Raw genomic sequence first — 17,496 nt, forward strand, 5'->3', positions numbered from 1 at the left:
CGGATCTCACAAATGGAAACCCGAACGCAATTGTGACCTTAGTGTAAGTCAGAGATATATCACTGTTTTTCTGCCTTGTTGTAACAACCGTAAATATAACTAAACTAGTGTTTGTCTCCGCATGGGGACCCCAAACAGAGAGTCTGTCCATTTCATAAGTGGTTACCCAAGGACACCTGGGACCCCATAGACTATAATAGTGTCCGCTGGTGTTATACTGAAACTGGTGGTAACAACAGTCGCCCTTGTAGGACTTTCCGCCTATTTTACGTGGAACCTGCAGCAAAGTCTCCTACAGAGATCCCAGTCTTATATGGCAGCATTTCCTACTGTCACACTTACAAACACGGCCCAGACATCCGTAGAGTGCAATAGTATTGTAGTGGCAGTAATACAAGCAGTGATACATGGGACATTACTAGTAACTGCACTACATTTGCTATATACAATCTATTATTCTCTGGTAGCAGCCATTCCAGATAGAGAAGACACTAAATACACGTAATCCTTCTCATTTCTATCATGGCCGAGGTCTCACAGGCCAAAGGTCCAAGCCCCGTCACTTCAGTTCACTGTTCTCATCGACAGACACGTCAATCCCGCAGTTTCTAGACTGCCCTAAATTACCTCAGCACTTCCGCCTCTTCTCATTGGCTCGGCAAATTAATTCTGCGTTCTCATTGGCCATCCGGCGAGCTAGCTGAACTGTGATTGGCTGTGGTAACATCATCCATGATTGTGATTGGTGAAGTTCGCCGTGGCTTCGTCTTTCTGTGTACCAGGTCCAGGTGGCTGGGAACAGGCTGTGCGCTAGAACCGAGAAAAGGAAGGAGGAAAGCGGCAGCGGGGCACGGCACAGCCCGGGGATTCAGGGCCCGTGAAAGGAGTACGCGGCGCAGGTAGTTTCCCGGCACTTAGCGGAATGTATGCGTGTTCTGTATGTAGCTGGCAAATGTCTGCCGGCTAGTAATGTTCTAGCTGCTGCTGGTGGACACTGTGTGACGGGACTGCAAATATCCAGAGCCCTAGGCTATGTCCTGGATATACAGGAACTGTAGAACGTTGTTATGGGACTTGTATGGGACTATGGGGTTACTTGACCCCCTGTAAAGTTATGATGAGACTTGTAGTGCACCACTGCCTATCTGTCCCTATAGTTGGGCTCATTGTAGGGTCATCCTGGCCAGTTTGATTCCTCAGCTATGTAGTTGCATTATCTCTTTCCAGTAAAGATGTGTGACTACCGCTGTGACCGCCATCACTACTGGGACAGGGGTTGTCACCAGCAGGTATACAGGAGCAGGGAGCGTAACCAGCAACATTTAGGCTAGGATTACACGGTGCCTGGCTGTGACTCCCATCACATGTACATAGATTACTAATGTTAGCCTATGGAGTCACGTTGCAACCTGTGGTGTACTGAAAGTTGTAGTCCAATACTGCAAGATATTTTTACGACTAGTCATGGCGCACTAGGGGCTGTGGTGTGACTCCATTCACTAACGGCTATCTAGTCCCTATCCTTTAGAATTCACCACTCTGTTAATAGTGGCGGTTTTACACAACTCTAGAAATACGGCTTATGTTACTTGTGGATTTACCATCTTGAACAGTATACAGGTAGATTGACTCCTAGCATTACACTATGTTCACATCCGCGCCTGTGTGTCCGTTCTTTTGATCTTTCTGGGCGCCGGAATAATGGACACCCGGACTGCTAAAATAGTAGACACCAGGGGTGCCAACAGACCCCACTGACTGTAATAGGATTTGTCAGCTGTCCGTTTTTATAAACTGGAAACCTTGGAAGAAAAAGTTGGACTTGCAGCACTTCTTCAATTATAGATTTTTGACGGTCACTGTGATGGAGTCTCCAAACAGAGAGTCCGGATGTGAGGGCAGATGTGAACTCGTGGTAAAAGGCAGTATTTCACTTTATTATGGGGTCAGTCCCCCCTTTGCAGTTTAAAATGTTTTCCACTTTTCAGGGATGAATTTATACAATATTCTGCCCATTCATTCAGAAGAACATTTGTGATGATAGACTTGGATGTTGGAGGAGAGGGGCTAGCCAACAATCTCTGTCCTGATTCATCAAAAAGATGTTCAAGGCTCTGTGGAGACCCGTCAAGTTCTTCTATGTCCAACTATTCCTTTATAGCCCTTGCTTTGTACACCGGCGCAGTCATGCAAACTTTTCCCACAAAGGCCATCCCTTGATAACATTATACCTCCTCCACCGAAACAGTTGTCACAATGCAGTCAGGCCGATAACCTCATAGCATTCACCAAATCCAGACTGTGGGGGGGATGGACATACATGTCATGAAGCTCACGGTTATTCTGCTGAGGTTTCTGCCAGAGAAGGTTTGGTCCTCTGTAGTTATGAGTCAGTAGAGCTTTGGTGTCTTTTATGCACTATGAACCTTGGTACGCGTAGAGCCCACTGTAATGTTAGCGTAGTCTGATATGTTGTGGCAAAGTTGCTGTACTTCCTAAACCCTTTCACTTTTCAATTCTACCGCATGCTATTGATCATGAAGTATCTAGGAACGAAAACAATTCAGACTTGTTGCAATAGTGGTGTCTTATTGTAGTATCATGCTGCAATTGGGCGAGCTAGTTTTTAGAACTTTATCAAAAAGGAAAATGGAACAGGTGACACTACTGAACAACCCTAATAAATAGCAGAGGAGATATATTGTTGCGATACCCAAGTGTCAGGATCGTGGAGTTAGTGGCTGAGACCATGTATTGGTGGTGCTCTACATCCCAACAATATAGAAATTGCAACAAATAAGAGGGCACTCACCGAGTCCTTGTAGATAAAATACCTGTCCTTTATTCCATAAAGTATAAACAATCATTAAGGGGGGGAGAGGAATGCACAATCGGTATGGCAGGCAACGACCGTTTCACGCCGAACTTGTGCTTTTAAGGCTTGAAAAAGCCCCATTTCTGTGTGAAACGGTCGTTGCCTGCCATACCGATTATGCATCCATCTCCCCCCTTATTGATTGTATTTACTTTACGGAATAAAGGACTGTATTTTATCTACAAGCACCTGGTGAGTGCCCCCTGTATTCCCTCTTTTTTTAATTTTTTATTTTTTTGTAATTTTTTTGTAATTTTTAGAACTGTTTATTTAGAAATGTTTATAAGGCCCCACGTTGCAGACATGCCGCAGAAAAAAATGTCATCATTCTACAGTCAGGACAAAACGGATGGGATTATAGCAAATCTCTTGTCCACTTTGCAGTAAAAACCGTGCTGCGGACACACCGCAATTTCCAAAACGGCATGGTTTTGGAAATCGCAGCATATCAATTATACCTACAGAAATGCCGGCTTTTTCCCCATAGGTGTAATTGAAACAAAGTCCACAGAGGAAACCTCTGCGAACTTTCTATCTAAAGCGCAGTGGGAAGAACCGTGATGTTTGCCGCCACGGTTTTTCCCACAACGCTTTTTTGCTGCGGAACGCCACGTGGGGCCTTAGCGTAAAGGCAGGTTTCATGGCTGGATATTTCTATTTGCTGGGTGTGAATGAAAAACTGCTAGGAGGTGCAATGGGTGGTTGCTGGGAGGGATTACCTGGAAAATCGCTGACACTTCCACTACCAAGAAGTGTAAACCAGGTATTGCAGCAGCCTGAAATGAGGAATGGTAAATATAATACAAACACACAGTGGTGTAACTAGGAATGGCGGGGCCCCGTGGCGAACTTTTGACATGGGGCCCCCCCTCCCCAAACCAATGCCGAAGACCTCGACTGACCCCCTCCTCCGCACTCTATTATGTCCCTTAGTAAGCCCTGCACACAGTATTATCCCCAATAGTGTCCCCTGCACACACAGTATTAACCCCTAGTGTCCCCTGCACACACAGTATTAACCCCTATAGTGTCCCCTGCACACACAGTATTAACCCCTATAGTGTCCCCTGCACACACAGTATTAACCCCTATAGTGTCCAATGCACACACAGTATTAACCCCTATAGTGTCCAATGCACACACAGTATTAACCCCTATAGTGTCCCCTGCACACACAGTATTATCCCCAATAGTGTCCCCTGCACACACAGTATTATCCCCAATAGTGTCCCCTGCACACACAGTATTAACCCCTAGTGTCCCCTGCACACACAGTATTAACCCCTATAGTGTCCCCTGCACACACAGTATTAACCCCTATAGTGTCCAATGCACACACAGTATTAACCCCTATAGTGTCCAATGCACACACAGTATTAACCCCTATAGTGTCCAATGCACACACAGTATTAACCCCTATAGTGTCCAATGCACACACAGTATTAACCCCTATAGTGTCCAATGCACACACAGTATTAACCCCTATAGTGTCCAATGCACACACAGTATTAACCCCTATAGTGTCCAATGCACACACAGTATTAACCCCTATAGTGTCCAATGTACACACAGTATTAACCCCTATAGTGCCCCTGCACACACAGTATTATCCCCCATAGTGTCCCCATATGTCCCACTGCGGACACCTATAAACATTTATTATACTCTGGGGTCTGAAAAGACCCCAGAGTATAATAATCGGAGACCCGGGGGATTAAAACCATTAAAAGAACAGAGACAGTTGCTTACCTGTTCCTGTCGGCTGTCCTGTCCACTCTTGTCCAGCTTTAATGACGTCAGACGTCACATGACCCGGGAAGCTGGCCTGGGTCATGTGACGTCAGACACAAATGACGGAGGCCTGGCAGGATCGCGGAGAGGTAAGTAACACTGTTTTTTATGTTACCTTACCCCTCCCGGTGCGCCGATCATTATACTCGGGGGTCTGCAAAGACCCCCGAGTATAATGATAGCCTCTGTGGGCCCCGCGGTGTCACTTGCCGATCCCGGCCCAGTCAGGATCGGCAAGTGAATAGGGCCCGTAACGGACTTTTAAAAAAAAAAAAAAAAAAAAAAAAAAAAAAACCCCGCAGCGGTAGCTGCTGTCACCGGGCCCCCTAATGGCCCGGGCCCTGTGGCAGCTGCTACTGCTGCTACCACGGTAGTTACGCCCCTGCAAACACACATAAAGGTGTTCAGTTGTTTGTTCATTCCTATAACAAGCCTTTCTTGCGTTTGTCACGTTTTCCTACTCCTGGAAAACCATTTTAAGACCTGTCCCAATACCTTTCTTCATATAGTGTCGCTGTAATACATCTGTACTACACAGATTGCATTATAGCAACAAATACCCTCCCAGGATATAGGGTGCTGCAAGTTTGGGAATGGATTTGCGATTTTAATCCAATCCATGTAATGTGACTGTACTACAGACCTGTGAATTCAGCCTCAGAGTCAAGGACTGAATGGAGCTGAACTGTAGTACCAGTCACAGATGCCTGTGAGACTGTACCATTGTGTCCCTGTCAAAACTGAACGCATCCCACGGCTTTAGACCTTTGAATACTGTTAGTAAATCTGTTTTTGTATCCCTAAAAAATCTGCAATGAGTCTGCAGGGGTTTATATGCAACTTTTATACTACATTACAGCAAATAGAGCTTGTTTGATTTTTGTCCTGTATCTGAAAGGAATTTTCTAAATCCTATTCACTTGATCTGCTCTGTAGTGTGTCGCAGAATTCTGGTGCAGAAGGTGTTGGTAATACACAGAATTCACATTCATGGAGAACGTACATCTGATTTATGTGGGAAGTGGCAAAATGGCGAGAAATGCCTCACTTTTTATTTTAATCACTCAGGCTTTTGTTTTTGTTTTTCTCTTCTAGAGCTAATGGATATTCTCATTCACCTAGGAGTTCACCGGTAATGGTTCTTGTAAGTATATGTACTGTACATTTATGTGATAAGCTGATGTAACACAAGGTTCAGCAACCATTTCTAGTCTCATACATTTTACACTAGGTGACTTCCTCCATCATCCGGTCTGAATCAGACTTACAGACCTGAACGTATGTGGTTCTTGGCCCAGTGACTCTTGTATTGACTAAAAATCAGGGTGAGATTTAAAGAGGAACTTTCATCACTTGGGGCACATACGGTTTTATACACCGCTAGAAAGCTGACAGTGCGCTGAATTCAGCACACTGTCGGCTTTCACAATCTGTGCCCCAGGTGACGAGCTATCGGTGCCGTTACCTCGTCAGAAGGGTGTAACACCTCCTCCCTCTCCTCACAGTACTCGTCCATAGATTGACTGTCAGGAACGCCCTTCTGACGGTGAAGAGCTATAGTACCAGCACCAATAGCTCTTCACCTGGGGCACTAATCGTGAAAGCCGACTGTGCTGAATTTAGCGCACTGTTGGCTTTCTAGCGGTATATAAAACCGCATGTGCCCCAAGTGATGAAAGGTCCACTTTAAGATATGTTCACGTGGTGGAATTTGCTGCTGATTCTCCGGGGTAGGGGGATTCTGCTTGAAATTCCTCTTCATTTTACTCCATGTGATCATACACTTATTAAGCAAAATGCTGCAGAATTCTGGTGAAATTTGCAGTAAAAAAACAGTGTCACATTTATGAAGACACTTCTACCACTTGCATGAAAGAAGATCCATGGCTTCATATGAAAGTGGGTGTGGCTTGCGTTATGAGACCCTGCACCCCAACTTTGGCACATTTATGTGGTATAAACTAGGCCATCTAGTATATGAAAAGTTAGTTGCTCTTATCTGTCCTGTAATAGCAATAGAATGAGTGAATGAAGCTGTTGGGGCACCGTCTGTCCGCATTAACTCTAATGTAAAGAACTCGACAAAAGATTTCTTCTGTCATGTTTGTTTATTTTCTAACACAAGAAAAAGTCGTGCGTGCAGGACTTCTTTCTTCCTTTAGAAAAGTAAACAAACTTGACAGAAGAAGATGTCCATCATGTTCTTTACATTACAGAATGGCTGATGCAGACATAGCCCCTCTATCTGTGTTAAAGTCCGTTGTTCTCAGCCTATGACAGATGAGAGCAACGGACTGTAATGTGAAAGTGACCTTAGACTACCGTATTTTGCGGAATATAAGGCGCACCGGACTATAAGGCGCATTACCCATGAGCGCCTTATAGTCCTGCCTAGGTCCATATATAAGGCGCATCGGACTGAAAGGCGCAGCACTGTCCGGTGCGCCTTATATGATTGAAAGCGGCGGCCGGCAGACTTTGCCGGCGGCCGCTTAACCCCCCGCGTGCCAGCCGCTTCTATTCATTTCAATGGCACGCTTCCATTGAAATGAATGGAAGCGCTCGGCACACGAGGAGTTAAAGGGATTCTACCTTTAAAAGAACTTCCTTCTTGATCACGTCGGAATAGCCTTAAAAGACTATTCGTCTCTTACCTTTTTACCATAGCCAGCGCCGCCTTCTTCCACAGCTCCGTCTCTGTCTTCTTTGGGCCTCATGGATGACGCATGTGCAGTCTTCTCTAACAGGCTCTCGCAGCCAGAGCCGACTGCGCATGCGTCATCCATGAGGCCCAAAGAAGACGACACGGAAGGCGCGAACACAGCTCAGGGAGAAGGCGGTGCTGGCTATGGGAAAGGTAAGAGACGAATAGCCTTTTTAAGGCTATTCCGACGTGGTTAGGGGGAAGAAGTTCTTTTAATGGTAGAATCTAGAGTTGAGCGAGTACTGTTCGGATCGGCTGATCCGAACAGTACTCGCTCATCTCTAGTAGAATCCCTTTAAGCAGCGGCCGCCGGCAAAGTCTGCATGCCGCTTCCATACATTACAATGAGAGCGCGCTATTCAAATAGTTAGAGATGAACGAATACTATTTGAATAGCGCGCTCCCATTGCAATGTATGGAAGCGGCATGGAGACTTTGCCGGCGGCCGCCGCTTAACTCCTCGCGTGCCGCCGCTTCAAGCCTTATATAAGGCGCACTTTCGATTTCTGAGGAAATCGAAGTATTTTATGTGTGCCTTATAGTCCGGAAAATACGGTATGTACTGATGGTCAGATTACTGATAAGAATAATACTTTGCACTGACGATTGAAGCCTATTCATCCAGACTAGGTATTGTATTAAAATGGTTTGCCCATGACCAGCACTGATGGTGAGTGAATAAATGTCTTGCCACTAGGAAGACCATCAATAACGAGGGAGGGTCCCAGGTTCCCTGTGTGATGTTGTATATGCATGACCACGTCTTCTTTCATTTGTATTGTACTGCAAGTGCCAAGTACAGCGCCATAGTGGTGAAAGGAGTGGTGGTCACGCATGTGCAACGACTCCAGACACACAGGGGTCTTGACGGACCTCTATTGTGATTGCTGGGGGTCCTTGGCTTGGGCCTCCATGGTTCAGACACTTATAAATCCCTTCTAATTTCTTTTTAATCGTTAATGTGGGCTGGGGTATAACTCTTCTATTGTAGACCTAACCGTGGACTGAGGCTCCTTCTGCAGTCAGTTGAATTATACAACATAGGAACAAAGAAAAGGAAATGATGACCTTTCCTTAGGATAGGCCTTTATCGATCAGTGGGGGTCCAGTTCTCAGCACCCCTGCCTATGAGCAGTTTGAGGAGACTGAAGCCCTTGTGGCTCTTGTGCCAGCACTGCAATCTTTACATTGGTCTAGGACACTGTTTATTCTCAACATGTCGTACTTTTTCATATGGTTGTTGTGAGTATTGTGACTTTGTCCCATTCGAGGGAATAAGAAAGAGCTATGTGTGATATCCGGTAACAAAATGTGCTGTGCCTGGTTAATGAACAGGCCTCATCAAACAGCTGATTGGTAGGGGGATTTGGAGTTGGACCCCTACAGATCCACTATTGGATAGGCCATTAGTTTTTGACAAGTTGTATATTACCTTTAGGCTAAGGCTCCACATGAGGTCCTGCAGCAAAAACAGCGGTGAGGCATTGAGGTTCTTCCCGCATCACTCTAGACCGCAAGATCGCAGAGGTTTCCTCTGTTGAATTTCTGTTTCAATTATACCTATGGGAAAACTGCCTGTGTTTCCGTAGCTATAATTGACATGCTGCGATTTCCAAAACCATGTCGGTTTTGGAAATCGTGGCATGTCCACAGCGCGGTTTTTACTGAAAAGTGGGCATGGGATTTGCTAGAATCCCATCTATTTTGCTTTGACTGAAAAACGCTGCAATTTTTTTCATCGGCATTTCTGCCACAGTCAAATCGCAGCATTTATGCCATGCGGGGCCCCGGTCTTAAAGGTGGTTCTCTTACCGCAGCAACTATTTACTTCAATGTCAATGGGACCTCTAGCAGCCCCATTAAAGGGGCTCTATCAGCAAAATTATGCTGATAGAGCCCCACATACAGTGGGGCAAAAAAGTATTTAATCAGTCACCAATAGTGCAAGTTCCACCACTTAAAAAGATGAGAGGCGTCTGTAATTTACATCATAGGTAGACCTCAACTATGAGAGACAAAATGAGAAAACAAATCCAGAAAATCACATTGTCTGATTTTGTAACAATTTATTTGCAAATTATGGTGGAAAATAAGTATTTGGTCACCTACAAACAATCAAGATTTCTGGCTCTCACAGACCTGTAACTTCTTTTTTAAGAGTCTCCTCTTTCCTCCACTCATTACCTGTAGTAATGGCACCTGTTTAAACTTGTTATCAGTATAAAAAGACACCTGTGCATACCCTCAAACAGTCAGACTTCAAACTCCACTATGGTGAAGACCAAAGAGCTGTCAAAGTACACCAGAAACAAAATTGTAGCCCTGCACCAGGCTGGGAAGACTGAATCTGCAATAGGCAACCAGCTTGGATTGAAGAAATCAACTGTGGGAGCAATAATTAGAAAATGGAAGACATACAAGACCACTGATAATCTCCCTCGATCTGGGGCTCCATGCAAAATCTCACCCCGTGGGGTCAAAATGATCACAAGAACGGTGAGCAAAAATCCCAGAACCACACGGGGGGACCTAGTGAATGAACTGCAGAGAGCTGGGACCAATGTAACAAAGCCTACCATCAGTAAGGGAGCGTTCACACTACCGTCGGTGTCCGACATGTAGTGTCCGCTCCTAGTGTCCGCTCAAAATCTGTCACGGACACTAGGAGCGGACACTAGATGTGTCCGTGACACCTGTCATTCACTTTAATGGGCATCGGGTGCGTTCTTTTGCACTCCGTGCCCGTCCTTTCCTGTCCGCAAGAGAAGATGTCCGACTTCTCAAGCGGACAGAGGAACCCTGCATGCAGGGTTTTTCTGTCCGCTTGAGAAGTCGGACATCTTCTCTTGCGGACAGAGAAGGACGGGCACGGAGTGCAAAAGAACGCACCCGATGCCTATTAAAGTGAATGACAGGTGTCACGGACACATCTAGTGTCCGCTCCTAGTGTCCGTGACAGATTTTGAGCGGACACTAGGAGCGGACACTACATGTCGGACACAGACGGTAGTGTGAACGCCCCCTAACACACTACGCCGCCAGGGACTCAGATCCTGCAGTGCCAGACGTGTCCCACTGCTTAAGCCAGTACATGTCCGGGCCCGTCTGAAGTTTGCTAGAGAGCATTTGGATGATCCAGAAGAGTATTGGGAGAATGTCCTATGGTCTGATGAAACCAAACTGGAACTGTTTGATAGAAACACAACTTTTCGTGTTTGGAGGAAAAAGAATACTGAGTTGCATCCATCAAACACCATACCTACTGTAAAGCATGGGGGTGGAAACATCATGCTTTGGGGCTGTTTCTCTGCAAAGGGGCCAGGACGACTGATCCGGGTACATGAAAGAATGAATGGGGCCATGTATCGTGAGATTTTGAGTGCAAACCTCCTTCCATCAGCAAGGGCATTGAAGATGAAACGTGGCTGGGTCTTTCAACATGACAATGATCCCAAGCACACCGCCAGGGCAATGAAGGAGTGGCTTTGTAAGAAGCATTTCAAGGTCCTGGAGAGGCCTAGCCAGTCTCCAGATCTCAACCCTATAGAAAACCTTTGGAGGGAGTTGAAAGTCCGTGTTGCCAAGCGACAGCCCCAAAACATCCCTGCTCTAGAGGAGATCTGCATGGAGGAATGGGCCAACATACCAACAACAGTGTGTGCCAACCTTGTGAAGACTTACAGAAAACGTTTGACCTCTGTCATTGCCAACAAAGGATATATAACAAAGTATTGAGATGACATTTTGTAACTGACCAAATACTTATTTTCCACCATAATTTGCAAATAAATTCTTACAAAATCAGACAATGTGATTTTGTGGATTTGTTTTCTCATTTTGTCTCTCATAGTTGAGGTCTACCTATGATGTCAATTACAGACGCCTCTCATCTTTTTAAGTGGTGGAACTTGCACTATTGGTGACTGACTAAATACTTTTTTGCCCCACTGTATGCGTGAATAGCATGCAGAAGACGGAAACCTGTCATGCCGAGTCTGGCCGTGAGCGTTTTATGCTCTCCGCGGCAAAACCTTTTTTTTTTTTTAAACCGGACACAGAGTACTACATGTCCGACTCTGTGTGCGGTTTAGAAAAAACAGTTTCGCGGCGGAGAGCATAAAATGATCACTGGCGCTCACAGCTGGACACTTTTCAAGCCCATTCAAATGAATGGGTTTGAAAGATGCCTGCAGGTTTTCATCTCCTGCCCTGTTTTGTGCAGGAAACGGAAACCTGCAGAACGGAGTCCCGGGCGCAGATGTGAACGAGCCCTATCCTGTTGTCTTTGGTCATGTTTTGTCTGCGAATGAGTTCACACGACCCAGATGCCAGTTCTGGGGACTGTGATTTGAACCTCAGCGGTCACGTGAGACGTGCTGACATCATTGCTCATGTGAGGTGTGCTGATGTAAGGGCAGTCAGGGAACCAGACTTTTCCCCGATTGCTACCATGGTGCTGCAAGGACCTGGTCATCTCAATCGGGTCCCGTACCACTCCAGCTGCCATTGCACCCCTTGCGCCTGCGTTCATTATGCTGCTCGATATTAGATCTACACTGCCTATTAAATAAAAGCATTGGGGTCCCGTAGTGCCCACTAAATGCAGTGGAGCTCACTGACAGTAATGGGATCTGTTGGCTATCCCTTGTTTTCTCTGGGATTTTGCCAGACAAGGTCGCACTCACAGGACTTCTTTGTCCGTAATTCTAGACAGATTTTGCACTGGAGGCTCTTACTGGCCTTATGCTGAACCCTGTGTTTATAGACTTGAACTATTCTTCTCTTAGTTCCTGGTGACGTCCCATTCTGTTAGAGAAATAGTCGATTCATCTGAGCTCTGTTTGATGTACATTATGTAAACCTCTGAATTCACTGCTCTAATTGTGGTTTCCTTTGGTTTTATGGATGTGTGCCAGTACATATTTATCCCGGACTACGTCACAGAGAGGCATGGCTCCGTATTCACAGCTGTTATACAAGGCTGTGTCTATGAGCACTTGTTGAAAAGTTGTGTACACAGTCATTTCTTGGGAGGAAATGTCAACAGACCTGCTTGTAAGAAATCGACATGGGTGTACTGAAGGAAGAAGCCTTCTGCTGTAATCTGCCCTGCAGCTATAAACCTAGCATGTAACATAACTATCCGCTTCACGCAGGACTATACACTGAACTGCTGGCATTTGACTCAAGGCTTGTTAAGTCTTGGATCGCGCTTCTCTTACACCTGTATTAATTCATTTTAGTAGTCTGCACTAGAAGTCTGAAGCAATAGCACACACTTGGTTCATCCCATCTGATGATCTTCCTCACAGATCGTAGTAAAGTTATAAACCTGAAAATGCCATTGTTTAGCTCAGTAGTCTGTGCTGGATAATCTCTTACCATATATTTATAATGGTGGGCGGTCCGCTTCCCTAAAACAAAGCTGAACATCCTCAGCTTAGACAAAGTTAAGCCCCTGGCAGACGAGCATATGAATGGTCTGTGTGCATTCCAGGTTTTCCCCAGATAGCACATTGACCCATTCATTTCTATGGGCCTGTACACATGATTGTGGATTACATGGTCCTGTGTGCAGGCCAACAGTCTGGGTCGCAAAATATGGAACAAGTCCGATTGAATGAAAGGGGCTGCAGAAACACGGCCAGTGCAGGGGCGGCATATGGATGACATCCATGCGCCGCCCATTCCGTTCCTTCACAGACCGTGGTTAGCTCAGTCGTGTACAACTTGGCTTAAAAGGGGTTTTCTTCTCTTTACGCATTGTGGTAGTCTGTCCTCTGGGACCCTTGCTAGGCTTCCTACTGTCACGTGGGTGGTTCCTGTCTGCTACATGATAGGACCACCCACTTGACAGTCTAATAAGCATATTGGTTAGTGCTGAAAATAACACAGACTGTATGGCCCATGTAAGAAGAAATCTATGATAGTCAGAGGATATTTATGTAGTGACCTGGGCCCCTGTGGTTGCATGTTAATATGTAGTATCGGCTGACGTGCGGATAGCTGGCAGACACCCATGAACCTGTTATTTGTCATGTGTCTGCAGTATTTACCTGCAGAGCTGTTGTTGAATGTGTTCTTCCCACTGTGTACACACTTCAGCAGGCATGTTATCAATAATGGTATCTGTGTAGATATGCAGTAGGTTTTGTGTGCTTTGGACACCATTCAGTAGGTAAGCTACACGATCTGTAATATGATGAGATTTCAATTGCGTTGACCTTCAGCGTTTAAGAATCTGTGTCCATGTGATTCCAGATGTCACTGCCTGAGGCTGCACAATTCCTCCATGTCGTTTATCCTATGTAACCTAGATCACTGTAGGAGTAAATACTAAAACATAACTTTTACTAATACTTGTTTAAAATTGGCCTAATAGGCCAATTTTAAACAAATATTAGTAAAAGTTATGTTTTAGTATTTACTCCTACAGTGATCTAGTTTAGTACCTTGAGTAAATTACCCGTCAGTGACTCTCTTATCCTATGTAACCTGTTTCACTAACTTTGTTCCGTTTCTTCATTGCTTATCCAGGGCTGTAATAACCATGCGTCTGAAAAAAGGACCTTCTCACTCCTTCCATCCTCCAACTGCAATCCATTCATCTCATGGAAACCATGTTTACACATTTACTAATGGCTCAGCAGACCTGGAAAGCTCCTCAGAAGAAGAGTTCGACGTCATGGAGCTGCGAGCGAGGGGAGGAGAGCTTCACAGACAGAATGCATCAAGGGAAAAAGTTGGTGACATAATCTTCTTGGATCATGCCATTACAGAGAATGACAACCTTAACAAACTGGCACTGCGCTATGGCTGTAAGGTAATAACTTGTACTGTGTTTCTCCATCATATTTCTGTACTGTAGAATAAATGAATCTCAATGTATTGTCAGAAGTAGATTTATTATTCTTTCTCTTTGCTAAGTGGGGCTGAGATCCTACATCAGACATAGCCCATGCCTGGCATGGGAAATTGTCAATTGGTGCCTGTAGTGTAGGTGTGTGGATGACTTAGGCCCCTTGCTACATCAGTATCCAAGTTTTTCACAGATAGCACACTGACCCATATGGGCCCCATACACGTCTGTATATTACACAGATCAGTGTGCAGGCTGACAGTCTGGGCCGCAAACCTCAGAACAGGCCCTATTCCTGTCCAGTTTTGCAGCCGTGCTTCCGCAGATCCTGTTCAGTTACAGACTGCCCACGTTCGTCTGCCAGGGGCCCCACATTGCAGATATTGCTGCAGTTATTTTGAGCCAAAGCTCAACTGTTCTAGGCCTTATCAGGGCTCAGCAACTAAATGCACTTCAGGCTCCATTAGTTAACCGTCACAGTAAAGAGAATAGAGGTGCCCAGGAACAAGGACTGATGTCACCAGCCTGGCCAGTGCGGTAGGTGCTACATGTGGTCTGACTCCTAGGCAATGATTTGTAAATGCTGAGGAGACATATTCAGCTGTATCTGACAAATGGAGCAAGATGGATAAAGCAATGTTTTGGGTAAAACACTTCAGTCTGACTATGATCCTGGAGATGGTTATAGCCCTTTAAGATACCCATACACATTAGATGGCTGAACAAGTGTACTTGGCCTACTGACAGAATTGTAGAGAGCACACATGTTAACAGGGCAGGTCAGGATATAATAGACATCATAATAATAAGCAAGTGTCAATGTTTCTGGTTAGAAATGAGCCATATCTCTTCACACATGGAATCTGAGTGCCATTCACTTCAGTGAAGATGATCTGCAGTACTGGATACAATCCCTGGATAGGTGCGGCATTGTTTCTTAAGAAAGAAGCATTGTTTCTTTAGCCCTATTACAATTTACCCCTTACAGCAATTCTATTTATTGGCCTGAGGTGGTGACTAGTTTAATGGTAACGGATTCATTGGGGGAAGTTCTGTGTGATTTCTTCTGTAGTGAGATGCTATGTATTAAGAAGTCTTACCGTATATTGTACCGTGCTCTGCAGACTCTATCACTCTTCCATATGTCCTTTTATTTCTATAGGTTGCCGATATTAAGAGGATAAACAACTTTTTGACAGAGCAGGACATGTACGCCTTAAAGACCATCAAGATTCCAGTCAAGGTACATGGCATTTTAACAGAACAGCATGAGGAGCCGCATGTACATAATGGCCGATCAGCACATTCTGTAGATGTTGTCATTGAGTCTGGTGATGAGGCATCAGTCACCCCAACAGAAAACCAAGATATAACTCGCTACTTCCGGAAGATAGACCAGAACCTTGAGGCTGCAGCTCAGAACCAGTTCAGCGAATCATTGGACCTTGGTACAAGCAGCTTTCAGTTCTCCAACAACGTGAGGCACAAAGACCCCAACCTTGGAGCGGACTGGGGCATACGATGGTGGAATGCTGTCTGTATTATGCTTCTAATAGGGATTGTACTGCCAGTATTTTATATTATCTACTATGAAACATGGAAAGCTCAAGAGGTTTCGCCCTCTACCAATGTCACACTCCATGTTACGCCAAACATAAGTAGAGAATTGGCGCATCATATACCAAAAACCTTACAGTATGCACAGAGACCAGTTGGGACAGAAGGATAAGATGTGTAGGAGGTACCGTTGTCTTAAGAACAGAACCAGCCTGTCACTACATCCTTTCTTTATCTAAACCAGTATATGAACTCCACAGTATTACCCCCCCCCGGGTATTCATCAAAGGTTTCTTTTATATAAATCAACATAATGCTGTCTATGGGCTCACCCCCCTAAATCCCATATTGTGTGTCTTACCAAATCACCTTCATTGAGGAGCCAGCCTCCAGATGTCATCCCTGTACAGTGCTCCGGAAGGTTATGAAGTGCTGCTAAATTCCTCCTCATGTCCTTGTGTTGCAGACTAGAGCTTTATTTCTCCATCATTTGATTTTATGCTACCATTTACCTAGCCATTTTACTTTCTTTACTTTAGGTCATTATATATATATATATTTTTTAAAGAAACTCTTAGTGATCTTAAGCTTTGTAATCTTCTGTTCCAGTTTGTCCAGCTAATACAGCAGGATAGGGTCCTGTGCACATGGCCATAGTGGTGGGTCCATAGGCTTAACATAAGTACAGATAACACCTGGACCAAACCTATGGATGTTTTCATAGAGCGGAAGAAGAATGCAATGTTCCTTGGTTACTAACCTGGTGCTGTTGAAGAAGAGAAGAGAATTGCACACTAATGTTTAGTGTTTGTGTTATGACCCCAAAGGGACAATATACCAAAAAATAAGTGACATATAAGTGGGGTTGTGCTGCAGTTCCTTGCTTCTGTGAAGGGGCTGAGCATTAAAAGGAGTCTTTAATGTAACAGCTCATTACACTGATTACAACATACTTTGTATTATCACTTTTATGGATTTAGAAAAAAACAAACTATGAAATGTAATGCAAATTAGGCAGCTGGCGCACTGGGAGCGGCCGTCAGCCCCCTGCACCACTGCTCAGACATCCCCCAGCCTAGAGGAGGAGCAAGTCGCTGCTGCAGGCACAGCCCTGGAGTACCAACTACCTCATACGCTTAGGGCTAATTCACACAGAGTTTTTTTGCAGGTAGATCCGCTTGCAAAAATGGGAGCCGCTTGCTTTTTTTTTTTTTTCTCCAGTAGCTAGTAGTGGAAAAAAGAAGTGACATACCCTATCTAGCTGCAGATTCCACAACTGTGTCAACCGCGGCTCCAGACTCGCTCCTGTTTAAGCCCATTCATTCGGACCTAATCAGGAGTGCAATGCTGCAAGGGAATGCTGATGGATTGCATCGGCATCCCGCTGCGGCTAGCCACGCAAAAAAAAAAAAAAAAAAAAAAAGGCGGAAAACTTTTCCACCATTTGAATGAGCCCTAAAGACTTCAAAGTTGTTTTTCTACAAAGGTGACCTATAAACAAAGGTATGTTGTCTGTCACTGTAACCTCCATTTATAATAGACACAAACACATAATAAATGTTATGTAACAAAAACCCAGTGGGGGCTAAAGAAGTCCTGGGAAGTGTCTGCCAACATTCACCTCAACACAGTCACCAGCTTGTCTCGGGCCATGCATCCAATCCCATGTCAGTACCAAAGTCCTCTTCAAGTGCTATATATAATTTTTTT

General features: G+C 44.9%; 1 protein-coding gene across 1 annotated transcript; it reads left to right on the forward strand.

The window, feature by feature from the left end:
- Window positions 1-770: 770 nt before the first annotated feature.
- LYSMD4 (LysM domain containing 4) lies at window positions 771-17,277 on the forward strand. The gene is made up of 4 exons (XM_075273195.1): window positions 771-899; window positions 5,762-5,810; window positions 13,908-14,193; window positions 15,392-17,277. The coding sequence occupies exons 3-4, from the start codon at window positions 13,921-13,923 to the stop codon at window positions 15,956-15,958; spliced, it is 840 nt and encodes a 279-aa protein (XP_075129296.1). The 5' UTR covers window positions 771-899; window positions 5,762-5,810; window positions 13,908-13,920; the 3' UTR covers window positions 15,959-17,277.
- Window positions 17,278-17,496: the final 219 nt, after the last annotated feature.

Source organism: Leptodactylus fuscus, chromosome 5 (genome assembly GCF_031893055.1).
Source record: "Leptodactylus fuscus isolate aLepFus1 chromosome 5, aLepFus1.hap2, whole genome shotgun sequence".
Lineage (NCBI taxonomy): Eukaryota > Metazoa > Chordata > Amphibia > Anura > Leptodactylidae > Leptodactylus > Leptodactylus fuscus.

Bases quoted from the DNA above. Each gene is read 5' to 3' on its own strand.
- LYSMD4 (XM_075273195.1), top strand. From the start codon at position 13,921: ATGCGTCTGAAAAAAGGACCTTCTCACTCCTTCCATCCTCCAACTGCA. The intron at 14,194-15,391 runs GTAATAACTTGT...TTATTTCTATAG, and splicing joins CACTGCGCTATGGCTGTAAG to GTTGCCGATATTAAGAGGAT.